At 34.7% G+C, this 26,325-nt stretch overlaps 1 protein-coding gene and 2 pseudogenes across 2 annotated transcripts; 1 reads left to right on the plus strand and 2 right to left on the minus strand.

The window, feature by feature from the left end:
• Nucleotides 1-2,192: 2,192 nt before the first annotated feature.
• On the minus strand, nucleotides 2,193-6,949 carry LOC107631880 (putative hexosyltransferase MUCI70; annotated as a pseudogene). Its single transcript, XR_015906928.1, has 10 exons — nucleotides 6,540-6,949; nucleotides 5,915-6,177; nucleotides 5,570-5,600; nucleotides 5,432-5,514; nucleotides 4,486-4,841; nucleotides 3,735-3,948; nucleotides 3,415-3,671; nucleotides 3,144-3,322; nucleotides 2,387-2,829; nucleotides 2,193-2,291 (listed from the first exon to the last, which is right to left on the minus strand). The product of XR_015906928.1 is annotated as a putative hexosyltransferase MUCI70 (transcript).
• Nucleotides 6,950-11,617: 4,668 nt separating this feature from the next.
• Nucleotides 11,618-14,330, minus strand: LOC110269836 (serine hydroxymethyltransferase, mitochondrial-like; annotated as a pseudogene).
• Nucleotides 14,331-24,175: 9,845 nt separating this feature from the next.
• LOC148572613 (uncharacterized) lies at nucleotides 24,176-25,961 on the plus strand. Its single transcript, XM_088507652.1, has 3 exons — nucleotides 24,176-24,379; nucleotides 25,082-25,423; nucleotides 25,494-25,961. The coding sequence occupies exons 1-3, from the start codon at nucleotides 24,176-24,178 to the stop codon at nucleotides 25,959-25,961; spliced, it is 1,014 nt and encodes a 337-aa protein (XP_088363778.1).
• The last annotated feature ends 364 nt before the right edge of the window (nucleotides 25,962-26,325 follow it).

Consider the following 26,325-nt stretch of genomic DNA (forward strand, 5'->3'; position numbering starts at 1 on the left):
AAGCTCAGCTTGTCTGGCAAAGGTTGGATATTCCTTGTCATCCTTTGGATTTAAAGAACTAGTTCTTGTATCATAGCAGAGAGCACCCGTTCAAGTTCTTTTCGGGACTTTGGTGGATATGGCGAGCAAGGAATAACGACATCTTTAATCCCCATGAAACTTGGCCTCCGGAAAAAGTCATTTGTCTGGCATTAACTTCAGAAAAGGAGCTTAGAAATATTTTTGAATTACAACGTATGTCCCTTCCCTCTACTCTAAATGGTTTTTGGAATCCCCCATCCATTGGTACTTTTAAGATTAATTGTGATGCTAGTTATTTTGGTTCGGGTGATAGTGTTGGTTTTGCTTGTGTTATTAGAGATTGTAATGGGAGCTGGCAAAGGGGGTGTTTGGGAATGATTGAGAGTAATAGTATTCTTCAAGGAGAATTGTTTGCTATTTGGAGAGGATATCTCTTAGCTTGGGATGTGGGTCAACGAGATGTTATTTGTGAGACGGATTGTGTGGAAGCATTTAATCTTGTTACTCAAGATGGTTTTGGGTTTATTGATCCACTGGTGCTCAAAATAAGAGATATCATGCATTGGAATTGGCGTGTTGACTTTCGTTTGATTATGAGAGATGCAAACACGGTGGCAGATACTATGGCAAAGATGGCGATGAAGTTACAACTTTCGCATGTAGAGCTTCTTTCACCTTGGGAGGAGTTTAAGAGTAGTCTTAAACGGGACTGTCCCTCTATTTAAGCAGTTCCTTGTTTTGTTTCTTTTGTTTTTCTTTGTTTAATTTATTTCAGTCACCAAAAAAAATATACTCTACTTCAATTCTTTTTGTAGTTCCTACTTCCTAAATAGATTTTACACCAAGTATTTGATGTATCATGAAACCAAATACAACCCCCCCCTTTTCTCTCCCCTAAAAAAAAGATTAAAATGTTCTTATAGTGGAATCATCGGAGCATATAGGATAAGGTTGAATGCAAACGCCTTTAAAATTAGTTTAATTTAATTTAATTAGCATAAAAAGTAGTCATTCAATTTTCAAAATCATCATCATGACAGTCTAAAATGGTGACATGCATGACACAAGAAGGATAGATAAAGGAGAACAGTAAGAAAATATAAAAATAAATAAATAATAAAATAAATCCCATATTCTAATAATTTATTGAAAATTAAAATATATCATAATGCATAAATTCAGTAAACTATAAAATTTTAGTTGCATTTAAAAATAAAAGAAGAAGAAAATACTGAGTTTGATCCTGAAATTATACTCGAGTCTCAATTTAATCTTTGAAATTTCAATTGCCTCAATTTAGTTTTTAAATTTTTCAAATTTTAATTACGTTAATTCCTGTAGTAATTTTCGTCACAAGAACTAAATTGAGGCAATTAAACATTAAGGACTAAATTGATGCCGAGTGTAATTTCAGTGACCAACCCGAGTATTTTCTCTAAAAGAAGAGTTTAGTTTTCACTAATTCTAACTAACTAACAATGACCGTTCCATGCAAAACTATTGTGTGCCCGATAATGTTCAACCAACAATTGTTGTCTAAAATTTTCGGCTTCTTTTCTTGCTAATGAAAGCTTTTCTTGCTCCCGCTCTTGTTTCTCCTTTTCGTACAAATCTCTGGCTTCTTCCTCTGACTTTGTTAGTTCTTCTATTGTATCGAGCAATTCCTCTCTTTCTTGGTTCAAAGCTTGGATTTTTTGATCCAATTCTGATATCTCTTTTTTATAAAATTCTTCCAATTGTTGTTGTCTTTTCTTTGCTTCCATCATGGCATCTTCCATAAACATTGTGGCCAATTTTTCCATCTTCTCAAATGCTAAATGCCATTCACCCAACATTGCCTCACACTTGGAGCATTCTTTATTCGTCTTGTTACTTAGCCACTCAGAGATCGTAGACTCGTCATCATCTTCCTCCTCTTCCTCCCACCCTACTTCTTTGAATTCATCATCACTTGACTGAACCTTCTCTTCTTTTACTTCCTCTTCCTCTTCCTCTTCCTCGTCCTCTTCCTCCCACCCTACTTCTTTGAATTCATCATCACTTGAGTGAACCTTCTCTTCTTTTTCAGGTTGTTCCTCTTCCTCTTCCTCTTCCACCCACTTTACTTCTTTGAATATATCATTAATTGTGTGAACCTCCTCTTCTTTTTCTTCCTCTTCCTCTTCCTTCTCCTCTTCTTGGTCTTTCCCATTATCATGATCCTTTTCTTCTTCTTCTCTTTTGGCGGAATTTATACCGGTTTCATCCGAACAATAGTTATTACTGTCAACCTGAAAATAACACGCAGTTAATTAATTCAGATCACATGGCAAAGGATATGTATTTTCTATTAAATTATGTTTGCAGTCATAAATAATTTACTTACAAAGAATAAAAATCGATCGAGCCAGCAGAGGAAATATGCGCCAGTAACGAGAAGAGACAAGAAATACATTAAGAAAGTTGGATTAACAAAGATGGATTCCCGGGGAACCGCAGCAGGCATAACCACCACCAGCAACCTCTCCAGAATGAAGAGGATTCTCCCTACCCACGGTGACATCTCGGTGGTGGCCACGGCGGTGTAGAACCACCGGAACACGTAGAACGCGGGCATGATGGTGTAGGTAAACAGCACCAGAGAAATAAACGACCACGTGTGAGGATCATCAGTGCTAGGGCAAGTGGCCACGTTGTGTGCTGCACATGGCCACCATATTGAAGCAGTGACGATGGCGATGAAAACCAACGCAATGCGCTCCATCAACAAAGCCTTGAACTCAACATTTGACCTTTCTTTTTCTGTCATTCTGTTTGCCATTCTTGACCCTGCTTAACAAAGGTTATTAGATTAAAGAAGGTGAAGCACTCAATTAGGCTCTGTTGCCGTCTTATTTATAATCTCAAGAATCATATCTACATTAAAACTGCTTATTTATCTTTTTTTTTTTTTGGGTAGAGTTATCTTATCCTTTTTTTTTTGTATTGTTATCTTATCATATCTTATCAAAGAATCACTTGTATTTCAAAAAGGCCATCAAATTAAAACACACCCAAAAAAAAAAAAAACAAAAGGAAAAGGAAAAAGTACTGAACACCAAAAATACCATGTACAATGTTATAAATTTTGAGTAAAAATTCACCTTGAACATATACAACTGAAATGGTCTCTCCGGATTCATCCTCCTCAATTTCAAATAAGTATAAGCAAAGCTTAGTTGATCTCGAGAAGTAAATCGATCAACTTCATTGAACCAAAGGCATGAAAATAAATTTGACATTGGTGTATGTGCCCTTATTATCAAGGAACCCTCAGGAACATCTGCAAAATGAAAGACTCATCAGTAGGAATTATATTATGCACAATTGGGAATATAAAAACTCCATATGAACAAGGTTTTGAAGATGACGCACAACTTGGAAGAGGATTATTTGGGTTTGAAGGATCAAACTTGGTTAGGCCATCAGATTGGTAAAAGTTAAACTGTTCGTCAATTGCCGTGTGGTTGTACTTGTTTAAGCGTTTGTTTTGGAGCACCTCATCCCAGACACAGTGGCGGTCATAATGATTTGAAATGGCAAATTCAGCATTCCTTCGCCACAAAAAATATTCAATGATCAACATAGGATCAGCATTCAGTCTCATCTTGCTGTCAAGCCAAATTGAATACCTATCAAACAACGGTTTACAAAGTTCAACCAACACTACAGTGAGGAATATTTCAAGAAACTACCTAGAATTTGGGAAGAGGCGGTGTGCTAAAAATTTTGGCACCTTGCCAGTCCTCCGCATGTCTTCGTATGGCAAGTTTTTCACAACTACTACTTTTTCCATAGGCCAATATGCCCTCTTTCATCGGGACTGTTCCCTTCTGATGACAGTTTGGATAGTGTTTGTTCATCCAAGAACATCACAAAACAAACATTGTTCTTTGAATATTGACTAATCTGCAGCAATGGACATATATAATGTTTTCTGTATAATAAACAGGTGCTTTATAAAGCTAAGATGTAATACATTTCACTATCAATAAAATATTGACTTAATCAAGGTTGATATTTAAGTTACATTACTTCATAGTAAGTGTAAAAACAACAAATGATACATGAGTCCCAGGAATGGCTTAGGTGGCTAGACCAAACGAAATAAATAAATAAAATAAAATAAAAAATCATCAATTATTGCCAAGAACAAAAAAAGCAATAGTTTTTACATTCCTCTTCGTTCTGTTTCTTTTTATTTTCTTATGTTCCCATATTTATTACTCTAATTCTTAACACAAGTGAATGCTTTACCGAGTTTATACATGAAACAAGAACACATGACATTTAAGCCCTGACTTAATATCTTTTATGTACATATATTTTTCGTTCCCCTGTGAATGAACTGACATATGATTACTTTGTATTTTCAGCAAGCCTGTTTTCATAATGAATTATTTGCAAAACACCAAACAAATATTCAAAAACAGGTAACATAATTACCAGTCTACTTGTAGGCCTCCGGAGAAAATCGGAGCTTCCAAAAATGCAAGAAGAAACTGCAATCTTACACTTTGACATGTATGCCTTATCTTTTTCATCTAAATCAAATCCAGTGCTTGAATACCCTGGTGATCCCTTGACAAAACCACAATGAACCATTTGGTTTTTGGCATAAAATGACTTTTCTCTCTCCTCAAGAGTCTGATGTCCTCCAAATCGAGGTTCAAACAAACCACTATCGGATGTTTTTCCTTCTTGTTTAACATAATCTAGAGAAAACCAAGTGAAATTCATGTAATTCTTGGGTTCAGCAAGGCCATCTACTGACTTCAGAAATTCAACTTCACAAGGAAAATCTGAAAGAAAGATATCGAGGAAATTATTGGGGCAAACTGAATTCAGTGACTGACTTAGCTTACTGAGGAAGGTCCAACAAAATTATGCTAATAGATAATAAACAATGCTGATTTAGTCAACAGAACTTGAGCACTATCAAGTGACATTAAAACCAGGTTAAAAATCTCGTATGCTTTGAACTTTGGAAGTAATCAACATATGTTACTATGACAAGAATTACATTTGAATAATAGGGTTTGGTAGCTTATCAAATATGATTGTAAGACATAACAACCACATAAATTCATTCTAACAAAACTACATCTGCCATTATCTAAGAAATGCTCCACTATCTTTCTGACACCTTAGATGTCTCCAGGTCCTAACGCTTTCACCAGCAACAATCTAAGTAGCTGCTCACTATATTTCTGCAACTTCATATAGTCCAGTATTGCTTTTCTAAAAGGTGTTAATCAACAAATCTTCAATTATAAAGAGGGTGTATCAGTGTATGAGGAAGCAATGCATAACGGAAAAGAAAATGAAGTGCCTATTCTAATTCATTAAACATAATGTAACAATAACTGAAGTTCAAGGCAAGAAATCTTACGCTTCCTGCGCTTGCTTTTAGGTGGTAGTTTTCCAAATTCAGATAATGAAACAGTTTCTTGAAGGTTGAGCTCTTTGTGTATACTGTGTAGGTTGAGCTCTTCATGTTTACTGTGTAGGTTGAGCCCTTCCCGTATACTGAGTCGCTGGGAACCTAGATTCCATTTTAGCTGTAATAGAACCATCTAAGAGAAATATAAGTGAAAATTCAGAAAGTTGAAGTTTTTCTTTGACACATCTTGTTACAAAATTCAGGAAATGGATCCTCTTCAGTTTTTTTAACACTTAGACAGAATCCAGTGTGATCTTTTACCTTTGATTTTATAGGTAGGACCAAAAATAAATAAGAGAGAGTGTAATGAATGGTTAGATTAAACACTGCACACCATCCAGTTTTTTTTTTTCACTGGAGAGGATCCACTCTCCAAAATTCATATAACCTTTAAATGAAGCTGGAAAAAAAAAGCCTATATTCAAGCCTCACCGTGAATAAACATTTTCAGGCCACAAACTGTGAAATAAACTGAAAAGAGTGCAGCAAGAAGGAGAAGCCAACGCGAAAGTTTGTGCTTGGTAATCCGACCAAGCCTTCTACCACGACGCAAGATTCGCGAGCCATGGTCACTTTTACCAAGAGAATTGACAACCGCATCAATGATGCCCCTTCTCTCGGTGAGCAATTCACCATTGTTTCTATAAAGAGCCATTCCAAAGCGCTTCCCAACTTTCAGACATAGACTGGTTCATCTGTTAAAGAAAATAGGAAACAAGTCTTCACCTCTTAAATTTCTACAAACACACAAAATTCATGCATAGTTAAATCCTTGAAATAGTTAATATTTAGTAACTTAGATGTTGATGCATGCACTAAATTTGACAGCCTTATTACCGAAGTAAATCAATATTAAAACAAGCACATGCAAAATATCAAGCCCAAAATTGATAATCAATTCTTCTAGCTCCTACAGCTACAAGCAGCTGGCGTGAAAGGGAAAACATTCAAGGAAAGCCCCACCACAAATAGCTTCCAATTGGATTATCCATTGAAATTGGAAAAGCCAGAACATACCCAAAACGAGAAATGAAAAGATGAGAATGCTACAACTCACAGGGATTAACCAAAAGAGCAATGCAGGAAAAGGCGAATCTTCTTCTTCCCCAAGGTGAGATCTTTGTGCAAGGAACAAGAGTCAAACAGTGGAATGAACATCAAAAACGGATCCTTTGAGCAAATGGGTGAGCGAACAGAGGAACAGAAATGAATTGGACGGAGGCAGAGGGATGAGGATCTATGGTGCGTGATGCATCAGCGGAGCACAGAAGCTGGTGTGTGTATTTAGTGGCTTTTCTTCATGTGAGTTGTGAGTGGGTCGTGTGTTGCCAAATATCACGATCCGAGCTTTTGATTATCAGAAAGTTTCCATTTTTATTCTTATTACGGTTTCTTTGATTCTTTCACAGGTTCTTACTTCCCTTTCTGGCCCCTTTTTCTTCTTCTTCCTCTTTTGTTTTTTGTATTAATATTATTATTTTCTTTTCGTTTGTCACAGCTTTGTTTGACACCGACACGGTAACGAATACTATAAAAATTAAAAAATAAAGCAGAGATTTTGGGTAAACAAGTGAACATGGTTATGGACTATGACTATTGCTAACCTGATTTTTGGAAAATAAGATGGGCAATACTTTTCATTAACAATTTATAATTATTTTTTAGGGTAAATGATGTGATTAAATAAAATGAAACTCTAAATTATACAAATACAATATTTGAGATTTGGTTACATCATTGTTCTCTTCCATATTTATATAAACCGCGTTGACTTATAGAGTTCTTATATATTTTAACGTAAACCACTGTTTTATTTTAGTTCAAGTGAAAAATTCTACAGAACATTACCATGTATATATAATTTGGCAGGTATCATGGCATGTAAACACGTCCCTAAACCCTCAGCTATATATTTTAAGAAAAACTATTTTTTATACTTTGTCAATTTCAATATATTTTACATAGATATTTAATTATATATATTGACACATAATAAAATAAAATAATTAGTTTCTACACTAACCAATCAAATTGTCAATTAAAAAAACGAATTTAACTACTATCTTATGGTTGAAGTTATATGGGTAAAAAATAATAATACCAAATTTCCAGAGTTTTACATAGTTAAAAGATGCAAATTTTTAAAATTTATTTTCTGCAAAATGTCAACAAATAAACTGATTAAGTTTAGAAGTGAATATTTTGAGTCAAGGATAAAAGTTTGAAACATACTATATGCCCATTAGAATTTATTATTTTTTACTATTATTTAATTATTAATTTAATTTTTTTAGTTTAATTCTTTTAATTTAATCATCCAATAACATATATTTTATCTTATATTTTTAAATATTAATTATTAATTTATGATAAAAAATAATAAATTTTGATAACTTCTTGGATTACTCTAACAGTTTTTTATAGGACTTATTTTTGTTTTAAGGAAAATTCTACTATGCTAAAGGCCTCTCCTTTAGATGCTGAAGACACATGTACAGGTTTTAGGCAGTGAGTGAGAAAGTATGGAAAAATTGAGTCTCTACTTTGTAGCAGATCATGAGTTCAACAGAGCATCATTTGTCGGTTACTTATACACCTGTTTATAATTATGTGTGTGTTTTGATTACAGTTTGTAAATAGGAATTTGCATAAAATTGATTTTGCAAACTTAATTTTGATGAAAAGTAAGTTTGTATTGAAGTGATTTATGTTTGGCTATCTTTATATCAAAATGGATTATAATAAAATAAATATTGTTTGGATTACACTATTCAAAATCACTTTTAGATAAAAAATTACTAAAATAGATATCAACTTAAATAATTTTTTTATATTATCCAGTTATTTTAATTTAGATATTTAAATAATCTTATTAATTAATTTTATAATAAATTAATATTTATTTATTAAAATAAAATAACATATAAAAATTAGCAAAATATATTTTATATTAAAAATAAGAAATATAAATTATATACATGAGAGTATTTAATCAAATATGTTATATTTTTTTAAACTTTAAATATTAACGTAAAAATGTTAATTTAGTATTTTTTATATCGTATTTTTGTTTTAATACTCTTAATAATCTTATTTTTAATATTATTTTGGAATCCAACATTTATGATTTTATTAATACCTATGATTAATTTTTTATTTAATTTATCGTTTTTTACTGGGATCATAATTTATATTATAAAAAAATTATAATAAAAAATTGTATATACCAGAATTATAATTATAAAAAAGAATACTAAAAATAATAAAATTAAATATTTATCTTGGTAGAGATAAAAATAAATCTAAAAGTTCTTGATGATGTATTTTATATAGTATATTTTTAGTTCTTTTAATACTCTTTTTTAGTACTTATAGTTTTTTACTATTATTATTATTTATGGTTAATTTTTAGTTTAATTTACTTTACCTAATGGGATCAATAAATCGTATTATGAAAAGATAATAATAAATATAATATACAAAATCACAATGATAAGAGTGTATAATATCAAATAAAAATTTAACAAAAAAATAAAAATAATAAATAATAGAAAAAAAAAGAATTCATATGGAGAGAAATAATAAGAATTCCACAAATAATACAATAATATATCTAAAGGATAAAATTGGTAAAGGAAAAATAGATGTTTAGTGTAAATGGTTAAAAGCCCGTTAGTAAAATACAAAAGCTATAAATTGTTGCTTCTGGTAAACCATGATTTTGACTACAAAATCACTTCTACGTTTGCCAAATCAAAAGTTAGCCAAATAAAAAATTGAAACTTTCAATAAGCTTAAACGTGCTTTTTCTCTTCAAACGGGTTTGCCAAACACACCCTATAACGTTGGGTTAATTCTTGCCATAACTAAAGTAGTTAAAGTGTGTAGTGTTTTTGTAACTACTCTTGGAATTTATTGCAAAAATTGTGTTGGGTTATTTGGCTCAGGATTCGGTGGTACAGGAACCTTTAGACCATTTAGTGGTCCAAGTAGAAAACATGTTCTTGGAGTTTTTTTATCAATTGCTACGTAGTCTTTAAACTAATTTTAATTACAAATCAACCCCATATATTTTATTTAATTATAAAAATAGTTTTTTATTTTATAAATTATTATTTTATCAATTATCTGTTATATTTATTAACAATCAAATACAAAAATAATAACCAATTATATCCTCCATTCATCCTAATAATTCCAATTGATTAAAAAATTAACTTTGATCTCGTTATTCGTTCATGGCTTCCAAATCGTGTTTCCTTGAAATTCAATCGATTGGTTTACACTATATCACAAAACAATGGATTGAAAGTTGTAAGGTAGAATGGTAAAAAGTTTAAACCAATTGATTATTTATACTTTCCAATTGAATGAATGCCTCAAAACAATCGATTGTTGTTGTTACTCAATTGATTGAATTCACGAAAACAACATGGATTTGCCAAATACAATCGATTGGAAAGTGATGACATTGAAGTTTTAGCCAAATTCAATCGATTGGTAATGTAATCCAATCGATTGGAAGGTGATGAAGTTGAATGTTTTGCCAATTTCAATCGATTGGTAATGGAATATCCATCTACTCAATCAATTGGTAATGTTCTCATTTTTCAGAATTCTGTAGGATTTTGCACAATTTATTCTATTCTACTTTCATAAATCACAAATAGGTTGTACAAATCCTCATTAATCCAATTTTTTTTCAATCACCATGATCAGGATCTTATTATCTTTTTGCACCAATATCAATGTATTAACATAAGAACAATTTTTATCACTTAACTTAAATCATTGATCCTATAGTTTGGTCTAGTTTGGACGAAGGAAATGTATTTCTACTAGTATTAATTAAATCCGTGATACTACATGACCAAATTATTTTGGTAACCAAGTTTAACCAAGTTGGTTCAATAGCTTATTGGTATAATAAAAAACAATTGATTGAGTAGATGGGTACCATTACCAATCAATTGAAATTGGCAAAACATTCAACTTCATCACCTTCCAATCGATCGGATTACATTACCAATCGATTGAATTTGGATAAAACTTCAATGTCATCACTTTCCAATCGATTGTATTTGGCAAATCCATATTGTTTTCGTGAATTCAATCGATTGAGTAACAACAACAATCGATTGTTTTGAGGCATTCATTCGATTGAAAAGTATAAACAATCGATTGATTTAAGCTTTTTACCATTCTACCTTACAACTTTCAATCGATTGTTTTGTGATATAGTGTAAACCAATCGATTGAATTTCAAGGAAACACGATTTGGAAGCCATGGACGAACGTAACGAGATCAAAGTTAATTTTTTAATCAATTAGAATTATTAGGATGAATGGAGGATATAATTGGTTATTATTTTTGTATTTGATTGTTAATAAATATAATAGATAATTGATAAAATAATAATTTATAAAATAAAAAATTATTTTTATAATTAAATAAAATATATGGGGTTAATTTGTAATTAAAATTAGTTCAAGAACTACGTAATAATTGATAAAAAAATTCCAAAAACATGTTTTCTACTTGGACCACTAAGTGGTCCAAAGGTTCCTGGACCAGCGAATCCTGTGCCAGGTTATTTCAAAAAAGAGTAACTCGGAGTTAGAAGACTAATATGTTTGGGTTTAGCTAGCTGGGGAATACTCCTATAAAGATGCTCCAAACATCTTTTTTTAAAGTTGTTGACATGTCATATTTTAATTGGTATCTAAAAAATCAGTTAATAAATTATTTTTTAAATCCGGTTTTAAAACCCGGTTTGACTCTGTTCGGTTTACATAAACCGAACCAGGTCATGCTTAATTTGTTTTTTAAAAATTACTGATATGACATCGTTCAGTAATCCTAAACTCTGAGTTAAGCCCCCACTTTGGTCTTTGAGATTGGCGAGTTGCACTGAATTCGTCATTGAGATTCCAATTGCACTAAATTAGTCTCCCAGATTCGAAAAAATGCACCATGTTAGTCCTTCTTCCAATTTCCGTCACCGGAGCACTGATGCCGTCAGTGACGTGGCCAGTTCTTGCTATGCTGGACCCAGCAACGGTTAGATGACATAGCAATAAATTTGATTAGCTCCAATTTATTCCTTGTCCCCTTTTATAACTAAGATTTCTGCTCTAACTTCTTCCTCTTCTTCTTCTACCCACTTTTCCTGGTTCTTCGTCTTCTTCCTCACTGTGCAGCTTTTTGGATTTAGGATCATGAGTGCAAGTAGGAGCCAGAGTTTCCTGCGGTCAAACAGAAGAATCTCCAGAAGAACCAGTAGAGCATCGAGTGTTCCAAAGTAGTGTGGGTGTGGCTGCCGCCCTATTCTCCGGTGGTCCACAACAGAGGCTAACCCTAACAAAGTCTCAACTAATAAGAATTATACATAAATAGATATGTAATAAAAGCATTAAATTTTTATGAATAACTACAAAGTGATTTCTATCTAATCCTTGAAGAAATTACCAAAAGAAATTACCAATAACCCATGAACTTGATAGATTTCATTATCACAGGAAATGGTGGATGATGAAAATTGAAAATACCTGGTATTCATGAGAAAGATGTCCACCATGAGGAAGATCAAGTGCCATGATTCTGTCATGAGGTTTTAGCAATGCAGTATAAACTTGAAAATTTGAAGGAGACCCAGATAGAGGCTGAACATTCACTGCAGTTTATGGGTAATAACATATGAGAAAAATTGACACCTAAATATTTTAAAATAATCTACTGAATATCAAAAAAGCTTATGAGCATTTATTTTGAAATTTAACCAGCAAAAAGTCTACAAGAGAATTCAACCTAAATGCTACTTCTGAATTCTGAAGAAAAACTCGTGTGCCTCAAGTGGTAGAAGAAAGAGGAAAAAAAAATAATCACAAAGAATAGATCATGTCCACCTGCAAGCTTAGAACAATTAGAACACCATGCCAATGACCAACAAGATGAAATAATGTGCAATCAACAAAGCCAAATAAAAGGGTATACCAATATAGTTATTGTGCAGTTACCTCCCCATTTAGCTGGATCCAACCTAAATGCCTCGAGGGCACGCTTCTGACATAGTCTTTCTGCCATATCAATGTACCTTACGAAAGAAAGGCAACAATTTTTTAATTGGACTAGAAGCAGGAGTCCAATAATAAAATCCAAAATGCTAGCCACTGTATATTATTGTGTTTGTTGAATTATCGAGAGGTGAACAAACACAAAGAAGAAAAGTGAGTGACATATTCATTTCCACCATAATATCTTGCACCAGGATATCCTTCGTTGTACTTGTTAGTCATGACTGAGCCAACAGCTTGCATTACAGAGACTGAAGTGAAATTCTCTGACGGTATCAATTCAAGCCCCTTCACCCCCAAAAAAGTGATATTTAGATAAGTCATTCTAATAAGTACAAGCTACTGAAAAAAAGAAAAAAATGAGTTCCAATCCTTATGTAATGTTCTCCCTAGGTGCGGTAATTTTGAACAGAACCACGATTAAAATAGAAATAAGTTTGTTGTTCCATGGTCTCCGCAATCACATTGCACGCAACAATTGTAGCTGCATAAATGAAGAGTCTCATGACCAATAACATGTATGTAAATAAATTACCTTCCATTGCCTAGCTTTTTCGAGCTCAATTATATCAGCAATCTAAGGATCAACAACCTCAAGTGGGGCATTCAATTGCTTTGGCCACTGAAAATCTCAACAATTTGAAATCGAAACCATCACACTACAACCACAATTAACCTTCTTTTTTTCCTATAGTAGAGATGAATTGAAGTGATATCTTACTGTAATTCCTGGTCTCTCTTTGTCGTAGACAGCTTCATCATGATTTGTTGGTTCTGTGATGTTGGGTGGTGAAGTGTTACAGCCAGGGCAGTGGGCTTATTGTCTTCGATGGGTGCTGATTCTTCCACCATTGGAACAGAGCATAAAAAGAAACCCTTAAACACAGTCCCACAAAACATCAAAATAAAACCCTAACACAAAATCAGCTTTAAAACTTGTGAACTAACAATATACAAAACACTTAACCATGATCAACACACATCACAGCATTCCATTAAATTTGAAAAAAAAATTCATCCTCACTAACCTCAGTGACGACACAGAAGATCCCTGTAGTGGCAAACATACTCTTCCGACAACTGCACAGCGAACGTCATATTCCAATGGTCTCGAGAAATCCTATTGCAGCCACCTGTTGCTACTTTGGGTCACTCATGGAAGAGAAACCTTTTTTTCTCTGCACTAATGGAGAAGTAGAAGACAAAAAGTAGAAACAAAAAAATGGTGCCTAATGTTTTATTTCTCATCACATACAAATGACGTCGTTCAAAGGGGTGTTTAGCGCCAAATTAGAAACGACCTCGTCTCATTCTGTCCAGCATGGCAAGAACTGGCCACGTCACTGACGGCGTCAGTACTCCAGTGACGGAAATTGGAAGAAGGACTAATGTGGTGCATTTTTTCGAATCTGGGGGACTAATTTAGTGCAATTGAGATATCGAGGACTAATTCAATGCAACTCGCCAATCTCAGGGACTAAAGTAGGGCTTAACTCCCTAAACTCTACCTTCTCCTTACTCAACGTCACTCTTCACTGAAGCTCTCGAGCTCTCTCATCTCTCTCGCTGTGGCTCATTGCTCCCGCACCGAAGCTCTCTCCTTCTCTCATCTCCGGTCTCCCTCACTGTGTCCGGACTGGCACTCAAGCTCGTCGTCGCTCTCTCGGCTTCGGTCTCTCTCACAGTCTCTGGTCTCCCACTCAGTCTTGCTCGCTCGCCTTCCCTGCCGTCGTCGTCGCCGACGGCAGAAGCAGCAGATCCTAGGACTGGTCATAATCGTCTCTCCCTGTCTTGTCACCGTCTTGCAATCAGTCCCGCGCCTTCGTTGCTCTCGTCGTTGCCGGCGGCAGAAGCAGCAGGTCCCGTGGCTTCCTCCTCGCTGTCAGCAACTCTCACCGTCAGCTTTCTTCGCGCAACCAGAAGCTGGTCCTGATTTGGTGAGTCCCAACAAATTCCCCTGTTCTTTCCTTTTCTGCTTTGTTGCTGTGTTTGATTTTGCTGCTGAAAATATCACTGAACTACTTTTTTTGTTGCTAAAAATAATCACGGACGTGAATTTGTTACTGATTATCACTGAACCATCCATAATTTGTTGTTGAAAATATCACTGAGCTAGATTTTTTGTTGCTGAGAATCATCACTGAGATGAATTGGTTCCTGATTATCGTTACTGAACTTTGAATTTGTTGCTATTTTACTCAAATAATTATTTAGCTAAATCTTTTTGTTGTTGAAAATCATCACTGAGTTGAATTTGTTAGTGATTGAAGCTTGACTACAATTCCTCTTGGTATGTTGCATTTCCTCTACATAATTTGGTTTTAATTTATCGATTTCTGCTTTAAGGTTTGATGGTCTTGGTGTGGTTATTTCTAGAGATCTTTCAATTGGAACTTGTCGTTTTATTTTGGGAGTTAGGGATAAAGATTCTGATTCATCTACTTCTCAGATAACAACAACATATAAATATCATCTGTGCATTCTGTTGGTAATTTTAATCATCCAATGGATTTTTAAGTAATGTGTGAATTTAGAGGTTTCATAGTTGGAGTTTTAATGGATGATGGATATAGAAGTAAAAGTAGAATTAGCTAATGTAGTTTGTGTAAGCAATTAGAAACATACCAAAAAGCATTTTTGGTCTGAAAAAGTAGCATTATTTATTAGGAAGCAACTTCACAATGCTGAAACCCAAAGGCTGAACCATAGTTTCAGAAATTCTCCATCTAAAACACCTGGTTTCTTGGATGATTATGCTTTTCTGAACTCTGGATTACTAGATCTCTATATTATGCCTTTCTTTGCATGTATAATTCATATTTAACGTTGAAAAACACATTCTGTGAGTAGTGTGTTATTTCATGTTTCATTTTTACCATAATAGTCGTATTTAATTGTTTATCTTTTGTTTGTCACGAACCTCAGGTTTCAAGCTCTGTGTTAAGTTAATAAATATTCTAATCCTCTTATGTTGCATTTGGTTTTTTATTTAAAGGATCGAGCTAATGAGATATACAAGCGGGTTGAAGATCAGAAGTCTAATAGATGAAGAAATCAGGATGCATTATTGGTATGAATAATCAAGCTGTCAAAGCTGCCAAGCCTTTGAAGAACCTTTTGTAGCCCTTGAAATGTAGAGCAGAAAAGAGCATAAAGGCCATATTTACAATTACATCTTAAATGCCATGGGAGCATTCTGTTTTGGCCGTATTTTTTAACCACTCTACTTGATATTAATTCAACCGTTCATTTTGGTTCACCCTCCCTATTTGATGATTAATTCTTGGGGAAGGAGGGGCCATTGATATCAAAAATTGCTCGACCTTGTAAGAGTTCAAAAGGACATAAGAAATAATGTATAAATCATTTTTAGTCGTACAAGCAAGTTTTTATCTCTCACGAACAAATTAACGTTGTTTAATTAATGGACTAATAATAATTAAACCCAAATCGGATATGCATGGGCATGGCTCTTGTATAAGCTCAATTTGCTAGTTTATATTGTGCATTAAACAGTAATTGTAACATGCGTCGCTACACTCCACAATGTCAGAAAGAATCCAAGCAAAGCCGAGTGCCACTACAAGTCGCTACACTCCACAATGTCACTTAGAAAGAATCCAAGCAGAGCAGAGTGCCACTACAAGTTGAAGCCTCTCGATTTCGTACATGATTATAATATTTAAAAAGAAAGATAAAATAATAAATAAAAAATTCATTATTTATATAGATAAACAAAAAAAAACGTATAATATCAATTCAATTTTAAACTTCTACATAATAACAAATAAGATTAACACAATATTTAAAAAAAAAGATAAAATAATAAATAAAAAATTCATTATTTATATAGATAAACAAAAAAAAACGTACAATATCAATTCAATTTTAAACTTCTACATAATAACCAATAAGATTAACACGTAAATACAACAAAAGATTGAACAAATACACATCTGTGTGTGGCATGTCACCAAAGAGAATATTCTCATTTGCCATTCTATCAAACCAAGTCAAATAAGTAGCCAACCCATGATCAATTAGGCTCTTTGAGTAAATAGAACTACCATAGTGATCTGAATGATGGAACTTCCTGTGAAGTAGTTCTAATCTCCAAAGTTAGAGGCACAAAGACAAAGGTATACTCAAGTCACAAATACGAGCAAAGACAGATCAGTCTAATGCAAAGAGTTGGGCTTTATAATTTTTTACTTTGGACATAATGGAACTCATAAAAATCCAAATCTTGTGCACAATGTGATTAAAACAATTCAGCAGTATGTTTGTCTTGTTGGTGCAATGGTGCTCATCAAATTAGGAATTGATGGTGTCTATTTGAGTCAAATCTATTTTAGGCTTTTAGTCCTAAATTTTCAAACAAAATGATATTAGCTTCTATCTAATCTTATTCTTGTATGTAAGTCAACTTCATACTTACAATTCAAAATATAAAATTTCAAACATTGCTTATTGGTAACGGCAACTTCTAACATCCAACATATTTAATGAAACAAAATCTCACAAACAATTATGACATAACATTTTCTTATATACATATATTAAATTTGCGTGAGTTAAGACACATTATATACCAACGAACTAAACACAATTCTAAAATAAAAGAGTTAAGTTTAGACAAACCAATCTAAAACTCAGTCATCTTGTCCTTCAGTTTTTTTTTTCAAAAAACTGCAAAAAAGTTTAATACAACAGATGGAGATAACATTAGTCAAACATTAAGCAAATAATAATTGTTGTATAATACTATTACTTTAGATAATAGTCCAATAGTGTGATCCAATATTATTGGTAGATTTCACTTTCTGCTATCTCTTCCTTTCAAAATATTATTGAATCCTTTCAATAAACCTTGCAAGAAATGTAGTATTAATTAAACTATTGTCTCTTTAATCTAGTATACAAAAGTTGAAAAATTTTGATAATAAAAAAATACTCGTACTACTTCTTTTTTCTTTTTCTTTAAATTAAAAAAAAAAACTTTTTCCATAAACCAATCATAAACCAAAAAAAGCTAACCCAAAACAGAATCACAGAGAAGGCCACTTCATTAATGCTTAGTAGTATATACACCTAAATGAACAATTTTCTAGCCTAATAAGAACAAATTTCCAGTCCTCAAATCTACGTGACTACAAAACGTAGTATTTTTGGAATTCTACAAAATGTAGTGCAAGCAGGGATGGTCTCGCTGATTCAATTCATAGAATACACAAACAATGCAAAAGTAATTCAATTCGCAGATTTCTACAGGTAGATAAATACAATCAGGGATGATTTCAATACCACAAATTGCAGTATAACCATCATCTCAATAAGTTATGAAAGTAAAAAAATTATAAAAAAATCTCAGGACTTCAATTCATAGATTAAAATTTAACACTACTTATCTATGAAAAATGGAATATTAAATGAACAAATCAGTTATACATTATGCAATCATGACATGAATTAAGATCAGAGCCACTAACCAAGGTCACGGTGGCAAGCAATGTCACGGTGGCAAGCTAACGATGATGAGGAGGTGGTTGTCCAGGCAGCGGCTAGAGGACCTATCTTTAGATGGTCCTACATTGGCAAAAGAAGAGAAGATGGAAACATAGTGGAAAAGAAGATTGGTCCTGTGTTGGGAAAAGAAGATTGGTCCTGTGTTGGCTAAACGGCGACTCACCCAGCTTACAAACGCTACAACGGCGACGCTGATGTTGTAACACCCTAATTAGCCTAAGCCTTACCTCGCATCGTAAAGCAAAAGTTAATCAGAGACTACGACAGTTCTAAGCTCATACATATAATATATATAGATAGAATAGTATAATCTAGAAGTTCGATGAAGGATATAGCTCAAAAACAGGAGTTTAAAAGTGCAAAGCATACAAACGAAGCGTCTAACGTAGGGCACAAGAAACAGATGTGATAGGAACATAGATAATAGTATAATAGTGTAATATCATAAGGAACTAGCCACGACTCGCGAAGTTTAAGCCGGCTAGCCAAATATACAGACAAAAAGGAAACTAATGTTTAAAAGGGCTTATACAAGTTGTATTCTCTCAAAACGTGCCTCTGGGTAAAACAAAATACAAAAGTGAAAGATATATATAAACAAAATAAATAAAAAAGAACTCAGAAATAATGGGATCCTCCGCTGCTGTCACCTTCCAAAGCAACTCACCGACGTGGGTTGCAACCTGCATCTGAAAAATACAACAAAAATATGGTATGAGAACCGGAGGTTCTCAGTATGGTAACAGTACCCAGTGATGTAGGATATAAGACCCCGAGACGCCAAAGGAAATCCTAGATTTCATATCCATCACAAGATCCAACTTAAAGCATTCTAAAACCATAAGACATAAAATATATATAAAACCTTAACATAACTAAACAGGGCACTCTATCTTAAAGGATTGCTATTCTAACCAAACACTGCTGTCCCACAGCCTTCGCCAACCTATCCTCCATGCGATCCCATCGCCACCGCCTTCCGAACCTCCTCAATCCCAGTAGAAAACACAAGTATATACAATACAAGTAAAGCACAGATAGAAGCATATAAAGCAAATAATTCAAATAGCAAATAAGCATATTATACAAATAGGCAAACCATTTCAAGTAGTCAAAGCATACAAACAGATAGAAAATGCATATGATGAATGCTTGTCCTATTGGCTCGTGATATCACTTGTCGGTCTATAAATGCCAAACTGACACACCCTTTCGAATGTCGCCTTTCTGCCACTTCCGAGGATATAGCGCCTGGCCTGCTCTTGTTCCGAGGATATAGTGCCTGGCACACTACCATTCCGAGGATATAGTGCCTGGCCCACTCTTGCGGCAAAAAAAGAAAACAACAATTACACATAACTCATCACAAATCATTCCAAGGATATAGTGTCTGACCCACTCTCTTTCAAGCACTATCGCTCCGAGGATGTAGTGCCTGGCACACTTTTCACGTCCAACAAGCCCATCCACCTCAAATCATTATCAGTCATCACCATTTCTCATCTCAATCCACTTTCAATTATCAATTCTCAACATTCCAAGGATATAGTGCCTGACACACTCTCAACATTCATATCTCTAAAGTTCATCAGAAGCCATTCCACTCTGGACTCATTAGTCCATCAGTTTCTAAATTCACATACCAACCTACCTTCACAAGCCATCAAATCATCCTCATTACACCCGAAACCTAAACCTCCGTCTTCTAATATTTCATAATAATCATCAACTAAAACCCTTAGATTATCTCCCATATGCCCATACTCGAAATTAAGGCCACAAGCCTTAAAATGGTGTTATAGAAGCTTACAACCTTGTTGGGAAGGTGAAATAGTTGAAAATAAATTTTAAATTACGAAACAGGTCGTGTGCGTCCGCACAGGGGTGTGTGTGCGCACACAGGAAGATTTTGAAAGTGTGCGTACGCACAGGGGTGTGCATACGCACAGGTACTAAAATTTATAGAGTCTGTTCACTCGCACAAGCTGTGCGAGCGCCCCTAACAGACGTCCCTTCCCGACTTGTGCGTGCGCACAAGGCTGTGCGTCCGCACAGGTCGTAATTCTTCATTGATGTGCGCGTGCACAACCCGTGCTAGCGCTGCTACCAGAGCCATTTTCCCTGCCTGTGCGTACGCACAGGTCTGTGCATCCGCACAGAATAGAATTTTTGCAGGGTTGTGCGTGCGCACAAGGCTGTGCGTCCGCACATATCAGAAAATCCTGAAATTCTGCAACTTTGCAGAATTTCAGATTTTTAACACCAACTTTGAATAATCATAACTTCCTCTACAAAATTCCAAATTTTACAAAATTTATATCAATTTAAAGGGTTTTCAAAGATCTTTAATTATAGATAAGTTTCATCAAATTTTAAAAACCGAGGCAAAAGTTATGATCAGGCAAAGTTTATCAAAAACCAACTTTTACCCAAAAACACAATTTCCTCAATTCTTTGAAAAACATAACCAAAACCAAACCAAACCAAACCATTCCAAACTCCAATTCTCATTAAAATCAACATCCCATGACCCATTTCACCAATCCTACCACATATTTCTCCACCTTACCTCATCCTCAATATCAACATCAATATATTACATGTTTCAAACCTCATTAACAATTTTCCAACTACATTTCCAATCAATCCACATCGATTTCACATTTATCAACACAATTCACTCCTCAACTCCACAAGTCATTTATACTCATCATAACACTATCAGTTATCAATATCTAACTCAAAATCATCATTCCATCATACATCATCAAAACAATAACATCCAACAACTCATTAACCATTCAAATCCAATCCTATCCTATGGGTCACTAGTCTAAGTGTCCATGAATATTATATACTACATAGAGGAAACCGAAACCATACCTTAGCCGATTCTCTTTATGAACCAAATGAGCTTTCCACCAAAATCTAACCACCAATGTAACTCCAACAAGCACCAACAAACTCCAATCTCACAATAATCAAGCTCTATACATATAAATCACCAGAAAATCAACCTAGGGTTCCATTTAAACTTAATATCACAAGGGTTTAGTTGCTCTTACCTTTTTCAACAGATTTGATAGCAAAAATCCAATACTAAGCAAGGATTAGAGCAAACCTAAACATAAAAAATCACAAAAACTCATCTAACCCAAAGCCCTAAAAACCCGACATTCAGAGGAGAGAAACTGGAAAGATTTCGAACTTTTCTTACCAGTTTCTTACATGGGTTTTGTAGGGCTCTTCACAAGGAATGCGTAACCGCTGACGGCACGCAAATCGGAGCACTGTAGCTCAAGATATTAGCTTGGAAAGATTGAAGTGAATAGTGCTCAAGGGTTTCTCTTCTTCCCCTTCTCTTCAGCTGAGTGTGTATGTGTTTGAGTGTGTTATGAGTGTTTGGGTTCATTAATGAACCGCTGCGAATCGAGATTGGCCTCTGTTCCAATTAGATGTGAAAAATGCCTTCCTGGGCACTCCGGCCTTGTAGTACCTCGCTATCCTCTGTTGGTAAGTAGCCATTCTGAACTGAGCTTGCTTTCTTAACTCTAAAATTAGGTCGAAGTTGGTCCTCAACTCTTCTTCTGGACTTGGGCCCAACTTAGGCCCGGTCCAATCTGTTAGCATTTTTAGCCCGTTTGGCCCAACTTCGGGCCAAACCTTTAACACTAACGCCCAATTTTCCATCTCTAATATTTTTCTAAGGTTTTCGGCTATTTTCACTGCTTCTCGTGCAGCACTGAGCAGACTTAAACTGGTTTAACCGGTTCGACTATCGGTTCGCAATTTTTCACGGTTTTTCGCAGAAAACACATTTTCTGACTCAGAAAAATCTACTGAGTCCAAAAATCACATTTAAATCCCCAAATTCTCATCCTAACCTTTCGAAATTTAATTTATACATTTAAATAATTTTATCCGTAAAAAATTCGGTTCTTACAGATGTCGTGCTCGACGTGCTGGTCATGTGTTCTGCGATGGGAGAAGATGAGTGGCTACTAACTTCAGCGTGCAACGGTGATTCACCCAACTCACGGTGGCTACCACGACAGCAACGAGGTGGTGGTCCTGGCGCGGGCGTTGGAGTAGCGGCTCCAGCTGAGAAGATGATGGTTTCCTAAACCGAGAAGATGAGCATATGCAATAAGTAGATAACTGAACCCTAATTTGATTTGGCAAAGGGTACACTTGGAATTAGCAATTTTGAATGTGGGTATTTTGGATAGAGTTGTAGTGACTTTATATAAAAAATATTAACTCAAACCGGTTTAAAATTTAATTTATCTAATTTTTTATTGAACCGATTTATTCGGTCTAACTTAAACAAAATTAATATGATTTAATTAATTATATGTGTTATAATTTGATTGTTTGAAATAAAAATTCTTTAAAAAAAGATATTTTAAACATCTTTATGTAAGTGACTTCCTAGTTAAAAAATCTTAGTCTTATTAAAATGTTATGTGTAGTACATAATTTAAGAATGAATTGTAAGACCACAAAAATAAAGGACTAGATTGGATTGACCAAAATAAAGAAAAATGAGTTATGCTTATGATGTTAGAAAAGTTTTTGTTTTTTTGGAAAGCCTTAAATAAAAATGTCATAAAAAAAATCTATAAAAATATATAATTTAATAATTAAAGTTGTGACCACATGTATTGGCAAGATAAAAGATGGTGATAATATAACTTTTGGATTGAAAATTAAGTGTTAATTTTTTTATGAAAATTAAACACCATTTCTTAAAAATTAATTGTCAATAGCAATTATCTTTATTTACTTGTATAGTAGAGAGTATGGTACTCCCAATTAACATGAATAAGTGAATGAAAATACAAATAAAAATAAGAAACATGAATACGAGAAAAAAAAAAGTAGAAATAGAGAGGTTATAAAAATAAATTAAAATAAAAATATGAAGACTTTTATCTTAATAACAAAATAATTGGGAGTATCGTACTCTCTACGTTACAAGTAAATAAAGGTTATTGCTATTGATAATTAATTTTTAAAAAATGGTGTTTAATTTCATAAAAAAAATTAACACTTAATTTTCAATCCAAAAATTATATTATCATTATCTTTTATCTTGCCAACAAATATGGTCACAAATTTAATTATTAAATTACACATTTTTATAGACTTTTTTTTATGACATTTTTATTTAAGGCTTCCCAAGAAAACAAAAAATTTTCTAACATGATTAATGTTCCGTTCCAACTCGACCGAGGTATATGGCTCCTTCTCCGATTGCTCGGCTTTGGGAAGAGCTATACGTCGTTCAAGGAGAGTGATGGCAAACCTCGGTAAGGCGAAACACAGCGGCGGGAGCACCTGCAAAAAGTACTCCGACGCTCAAGTCAGAAGAGAGTATTAAGAAATTAATACGAATAAAAGAATGAAGGTGTGTTTTGTGACCTGACTTCTTCTAGGATTTTTTGGCTTGTTTATATGGATGAGTGGAGTGTCATACTTGCCTCGTTAGTTCCGGTTTTCTTGGTTGAAGGGTGCATGCCGTTATTGATAACGGTCTGGTGTTAGTGCTTGACTTGTTTTGAATCTGTTTTCAAGGTTTGCGTTGATATCTCCGCCTTATTTGGTCGGTTTTGGTTTTTACCACATTTTGGGGTACACATCATAGCCCCCAAATTTGTCTGGCTTTGCTTTTGAAAGTCAGGCAAGCTTTTAGTACGGTCGGCTGGTTTATGTGTTTTTGGCGCGCAATTTTATTTTTGATTGCTTCCGTGTTGAGTTGGGTTTTCTTTTGTAGTTTGGACTTTCATGTGGTACGTTTAATCATTGACCATGGAAAGAAAGAAAGGAGAAAATACCGGGGGCGCTAGGAGGAAATTTAAAAGACTTTTATCTCGTGAGATGTGTTTTCATTTAATGTGCCTTCTCACCGTTTGGATTTTTGAAACCCAGAGTGGTTATTATTTGTGTTACCCACTAAGTTAATGGACTTGTAATAATAATTGTTGCGTTTTCAAGATTCTTGCTCTTTCGAATTCTTCTTCTCCAGTTGACTCAGCATGACTTCTAAAGGTTAGTTTCCTTCTTCAAAGATTTTTGTTTCTATTTTTTGCTATGGCGAGAGAGAAAGAAAAAGAACAGCAGAAAGTAGCAGAAGTGAAAAAATATGACCCTTATCACTGGGTTCATGATGACGTTAAGACTCGCTCATCGTCGTATACGAATGTAGAGTCAATGCGTGAAGTGAAAGGTTTGAAATTTGTGAAGAATGATTCGGGTGTGTCAGTTGAGCTTCTCCCCTGTTCTGGCGAGGATAGGGTTTGTGAGAGGAGGGAGGATTGACAGTATTTTTACATGTATGTCCCGTGTCTTACTGAGCTTCGCGTAAGTTTTTCTTTTTCTGATTTTGAGTGCGATGTCTTGACTCAACTTAACTGCGTGCTCTCGCAGTTGCATCCAAATTCTTGGGCCTTTCTTCGCGCCTTTCAGTGTTTAATGGAGTTTCTTTCTTTTCCTTGTTCTCTGTCTGTGTTCTTTTCGTTGTTTCCGTCTAAGGGTGTTCGCAAAGGCTTGTGGGTTTGCCTTAGTAGCTTTCCTGGTCGCTCCCTTTTTCTGCTTTACAAGTCTTCTTTTAAAAATTTTAAAACCCTTTTTGTTAAAGTTTGATCGGTTGAGACCGAATATCCTTTTTATCTGGATAATGAGCTTATTGAAAGGTTACCCCTTTATTGGTGTTCGGAACCGAGCCAAATCTTTGAGGCTACTGAGCGGAGCGAAGAGGAGGATTCTTGTTTAGAATTTCTGATAGAAAGCTTTTCTGTCAGGGAGTGTTTGTCTATTCCCGAGCTTCTGCGTTTACATGACTCTGGCGATAGTGAGGGTTTGAAAACTTTCATAGGTAATCTTTTTGTCTGCTCTCAGCATGGTTAGTGTTGTATTTTGCTAATATTGTGTTTTGTGTTCGTAGGTGGGTGAGTTCCTCATCTGGATCCTTCTCGTTTTCAATCTTTTCTTAAAAAGAAAAGGGAGAAAGATGTGGGAGGTTATGGGATTTTGAAGGAGGGTGGTGGGGAGGTTGCTCAGTGTACTGCTCAACCTGCATCCTCATTTAAGAGAAAACGAGATGATACCGAGAAGTCTCTAGAAGTTATTTCCGAGGGTGATCAAGAGGTCATCGGCAGTGGTAAATTTGCTTTTGACAGGCAGAGAAAACTTCATGGTTTTATTCCTAGTACGAGCTCTCATTCATTGTGGAGCGATCAATTTCCAATTGCTGAATTGTCTGATAGGGTTTCTCAATATCCTGGCGACATACTTATGACTCGCCGAATTGGTATGGAGGGAATGAAAAAATTTATTCAGGTCAGTTTTATGTCTTTTCCCTCTTCTTTTTTCTCTCTTTTTTTTACATAGTGTATTTGCTTGGCTGTAGATTGTTGCATCAAGGTTGATGTGTGTTGGCCGAACGACTGAGCTGCTTGGGGCCGAGCAGCAGATAACTGTAGATAAAGTAACTGACCTGGAGAGGTCGTATAAGGAGAGAGTTGCTGAGCTGGAGATGTCATCCAAGGAGAAGGATGAGGTTATTGTGAATGTCACAACAAAGGGGAAAGAATCTGATGAGGAAGTTGTTCGTCTGCGGGACCAGATACGGCTGCTGCAAGTTGAGATTAAAGAGAATGACATATCCAAAGGGCAGTTGACCGCCAGGGTCCACGAGCTGGAGGAGGTGAGGATGGAGATATTTTCTTCTGGGTTTGACCGGGTTGTTAGTCAAGTATCCGTTTTAGCCCCTGAATTTGATTGTGGTCAGCTCGATGTGACCAAGATAGTTATTGGTGGGAAGCTGGTTGTGGATGGTACCATTGAGGATCATGATGAGAATGTCCCTCCTTCTTGAATTGTGTAAATTTTATGTTTGTTCATATATGTTTGATTGTTCTTTTGGTGAACTGTAGCAACATTTTGTTTGTGCTGACCGAGCTCTGGTCAGTTTGACTTATTAAGTATTTTGATGGTATACATAACTATGAATGTTTGGTTTAATATTCTGTATATTTATAAGTAGAATAGGAAGAGTAGAAATAGATCGGTTATGCATGTATCATTGTCCAGATTTGATAATTTGACAATTTGGGCGTCCGGCCTCGTTAAAACCCTCCTTAGGTAAAACCCTCTTTTTAGGACAAAACCTCTAAGGGGAAAAAGAGTACCTTCATCCGCGAATTTGTACAATTTATGATCTATACAACTTTAATGAAGAA

Source organism: Arachis ipaensis, chromosome B3 (assembly GCF_059453495.1).
Source record: "Arachis ipaensis isolate K30076 ecotype BB chromosome B3, ASM5945349v1, whole genome shotgun sequence".
Taxonomy (NCBI): domain Eukaryota; kingdom Viridiplantae; phylum Streptophyta; class Magnoliopsida; order Fabales; family Fabaceae; genus Arachis; species Arachis ipaensis.